Raw genomic sequence first — 4,272 nt, 5'->3', positions numbered from 1 at the left:
ATAAATGGTTGCTCAAACATCTTAATTCTATCTCTTAAGTCACAGACAACTTAAGCCTAATCAGCAATTATCCGTTTGATAGATAGACAAACTTAATCTATAGCCATATTTTCCTTATGTTCTCATTAGCTTTCTTCATTCCTGGAAGGTCCAAATCAAATGTCAAATGGTTAAAATTGCAAAATTAAATGTCCCTTAGTAACTTAATTGAGATGTTTGGAATATCAAAGCTAATTATATTCTTTTATCCCTTACTTTTTAAACTCGATAAGAACAACTTTGGTTGAATCCATACCTTAAATGATATTCCTGCCATTCCGATATCTTGGGTTTATTAGGTTTTGCTAAGACAAGACTTTAACAGACTTGGTCGCAAAAGAAAGGCTTTGACCAAGAATTACTTCTTTACCGCATGGTTTATGTGATGTAATATTGCAATTCTCAGTACACTCTTTTGAAAACAAATCAAGTGGTACCAAGTTCATGTCATAAAAAGGAGTGAATTGCTAAAAACCACCATATTTGCGCATAGGTTTGCAGAAAACACCGGTTTATGAATTTCTGTCAGAAACCACTGATTCTCGGCTTAATCTTTTGCAAAAAACACTATTTGATGACTTTGTTCATTTTAATGACGATTATAACAGATGGAGCCCACTCTATGCTGATGTGGCGTAATGGTTCATGATAAGCGCCATTAGACAGGGTCTTTTTGACAAAAACTCCAAACCTTTCTAAAAAAATCTCAGTGCGTCCTTGATCCAGATCGGGATCCAAATCTCTCTCGTACTCCCGATGGATGTGCTGCTCCTTCTCTCTCTCGTTCTGCCGGCGGATGCCCGGGCTTGCTCGCTGGCCTCGCGGGCCTCGGACGCCACCAAGAACGCCTCGCCGAGCAGCAGCAGCTCCACCGTGCCTCCTCTGCGCCGGCCAAGCCACGAGCAGCAGCAGCTCCACCTGCTACTGTTGACGCCATGCTCGACCTGCCCAAGCCCGACGATGACACCGCCCTACGCCCGCGCACACCGGTCGCCGCCGCCTTGCCGAGAGGGCTCGCCCTCGTGTGCGCCGACCTGCTGCACCGCACCTCGCCGAGAGGCTCGTCCTCGCGTGCGCTCCTCCTACCGGTCGCGGGAACTGCTAGACCTGCCACGGCGGCATCCTGCGCTCCTCCTACGGCGAGTCCCCCCACTGGCCTCCTCCTACCGGCTGCAGGGCTGCCAGACCACGGCGGCGTCCGCCCCCTCCCCCCGCGAAGCGCAGACCTGCTCGTCGCCGGTGACCTGTTCGCCTTCGTAGCAGGCGTCGCGGCGCACGGGCGTACGTAGTTCTCCATGCGCAGCCTGGTGCTCGACCTCGACGCCGGCGAGGTCCATCTGCCGGCTTGGCCGCCGCCCCAAGCCGGCGACGAGAGCCCATGGGAGCCGTGCTGCAGGTTCTGTGCACGGGGTTTAATTGCGTTTTTGCTTTATGATTGAGGGGTATCTATGTAAAATTTCAGGGACTAGATTGTAATATTAGATCAAACGCCGTCTAACCTGAGCCGTTATGCCACGACGTCAAATGTGCGCCCCACATGTCATAATTGAGGTTAAAATGCCCAAAGGGACAGGTTAGTGTTTTCTGTAAAAAAATTAGGCTGAGAATCAGTAGTTTCTGGCAGAAATTCGTAAACCAGTGTTTTCTGTAAATCTAGCTGTCAGTGATGATTTTCTGCAATTCACTCCATAAAAAGGCATATTAACAAAGTAATTCTTCATCAAAGCCTCATCTTAATGAAACCTAATACGTGAGAATATAGTACTTATTTTTTGTCACTTGTAGACCCTCTTGCAAGTGACTAGTACTCCCTCTGTCCGTGTTTATTAGGCCTGCTAGCCGAAAACTCTGGGACCATGATGGGAAGGGAAACTAGAGTATGAGCTTGTTTGTTGCTAATTAATTAGCTTGCATTGCATAACAATATCTGCCTGTGCAGTGAAGCCGAACGTGGCGCGCACGCCTTGCACCTTTCTATGCCCCCATCGCTAACTAATTCCGTTGCATGCAGCACTTCCCTAATTTCATCGCAAAAAAAGTACTTCCTAATTAATTTCATTGCACGTGGCCTAGCAAACTTGAAGGTCGTTGGTTGCACCGCTGACCCAATAAACACGATGGATGGACTATATTGGTAGCACACAAAATAAATTGCATTTCTTGGCTCTAATCATGCTCCAATTTAAAACTGCATACCTAAAGTCACATTTGTTGCTAACGTTTATTAGTTTGGTGTTCTAATTGTGTTGGTTGACAACTTGACATGACTAAGGACAAGTTTACATGAGATAAATTCTGTACCATGTCTTGGTTTTTCTTATTGGCTAAGTGTACTGTTTCTAGATATTCCTTGTTAGTATAAAAATGAGCTATAAATCATCTATAAAATGTGAGTTACAAAAGTGAGTTCTTTCGCTCAAGTGGTGTTTCTAGCTATCCATCTGTCTTTTCCTTGGAACTATTTTTAATTGGCTCACTTCTTGTGTCTCCAGGCACAGCCATTGCTGGTGGATATAATGAAGCTGGGAATGGCTGACTGGTTTGATGTGTGGATGGCGACGGTGTCAGGTGCTCGGAGAGGAGCCGAGGAGTGCGCTGGTTCAGGAGCGAGCTCTTCTTGCTCGGGCTCCGATCCAGAACAGGCAGGAAGGCAGAGGAGGGTTGGATCGAGGGGAGACCTCGGGTGGAGTCCGGTTGGTGGGATTGGATCGGGGGAATGAGGGGATCCCAAGGAAGAAAGAAGGTGGGCTACGACGGCGTGGGGATTGGACCAGATCCCTAGAAATTAGGGTTGCTGGTTAAATAGTGAGTGGGTTAGGTTATGGGCTAAACGGATCCTCCGATTTAGATCGGACGCTCGAGATAAATAGGCTAGGGAGACCAAAAAGAAAAACGGAGATATTTTGTAAATGTTTGGGGATGAACCGGATACAACGGTGACGACTGCCCGGGTCGGGTTCGGGACAGCTTTCGGACGCGCACGTGAGGGGGTCGATGCACTGTGCAAGGAGGGGTTTCAGGGCCTGGCGGTTGATAGCGGACTATGCAGAAAGCTTTGGGCTGAGAGAAGAGAAGAGAGAGAGACCCGGCGACTGTTTTCGGAGACCGAAAACGTCCGATATTTGGCCAGCTATATTGCCGCTATAGTTTAATGGTTGGGCTATCAAACGGACTATGAATGCGATGAAACTTGGCAGACGGTCTACTGACAACATAACAACACCGCATGCCAACTTTCAACCTATTTCGAGAACATTTTCCGGCCATTTATAAAATAATATTTCTGACATGCCGCGGGCGCGTGCAAGTGTGGTTGGGCTCAGAACGGACAACGGGGAGAATGGGGAGACACGAACAAATGTAAGTTTTGAAAACATGATGATACAATGCACATGATGACATGACAAGATGCAACACGCAAGCGAATGACATGACAACGACAGCGAATAACTGAAAGACACCTAGCGCAACGGTCTCGGGACGTCACATAAGTCACAGACAATTTAAGCCTAATCAGCAATTATCCCTTTGATACATAGACAAACTTAATCTATAGCCATATTTTCCTTATGTTCTCATTAGCTGTCTTCATTCCTGGAAAATCCAAATCAAATGTCAAATGGTTAAAATTGCAAAATCAAATGTCACTTAGGAACTTAATTGAGATGTTTGGAATATCAAAGCTAATTATATTCTTTTATCCCTTACTTTTTAAACTCGATAATAACAACTTCGGTTGAATCCATACCTTCTTAAATGATATTCCTGCCATTCCGATATCTTGGGCTTATTAGGTTTTGCTAAGACAAGACTTTGACTTGGTCGCAAAAAAAAGGCTTTGACCAAGAATTACTCCTTTACCACATGGTTTATATGATGTAATATTGCAATTCTCTGTACACTCTTTTGAAAACAAATCAAGTGGTACCAAGTTCATGTCATAAAAAGGCATATTAACAAAGTAATTCTTCATCAAAGCCTCATCTTAATGAAATGTAATACGCCTGCATATGAGAATATAGTACTTATTTTTTGTCACTTGTAGACCCTCTTGCAAGTGACTAGTACTCCCTCTCTCCGTGTTTATTAGGCCTGCTAGCCGAAAACTCTGGGACCATGATGGGAAGGGAAACTAGAGTATGAGCTTGTTTGTTGCTAATTAATTAGCTTGCATTGCATAACAATATCTGCCTGTGCAGTGAAGCCGAACGTGGCGCGCACGCCTTGCACCTT

General features: G+C 45.5%; 1 protein-coding gene across 1 annotated transcript; it reads left to right on the top strand.

Annotated features, from left to right (window-relative positions):
- Window positions 1-812: 812 nt before the first annotated feature.
- On the top strand, window positions 813-1,748 carry LOC123106524 (uncharacterized; the record flags this gene model as incomplete). Its single annotated transcript, XM_044528666.1, is given in 1 exon segment — window positions 813-1,748. A coding segment is annotated over 1 exon segment (516 nt), but the record flags the coding sequence as incomplete, so codon positions are not given.
- Window positions 1,749-4,272: the final 2,524 nt, after the last annotated feature.

Source organism: Triticum aestivum, chromosome 5A (genome assembly GCF_018294505.1).
Source record: "Triticum aestivum cultivar Chinese Spring chromosome 5A, IWGSC CS RefSeq v2.1, whole genome shotgun sequence".
Classification (NCBI taxonomy): Eukaryota; Viridiplantae; Streptophyta; class Magnoliopsida; order Poales; family Poaceae; genus Triticum; species Triticum aestivum.
Note: the sequence above shows the minus strand (reverse complement) of the source record. Positions and strands in the feature narration are given on the sequence as shown.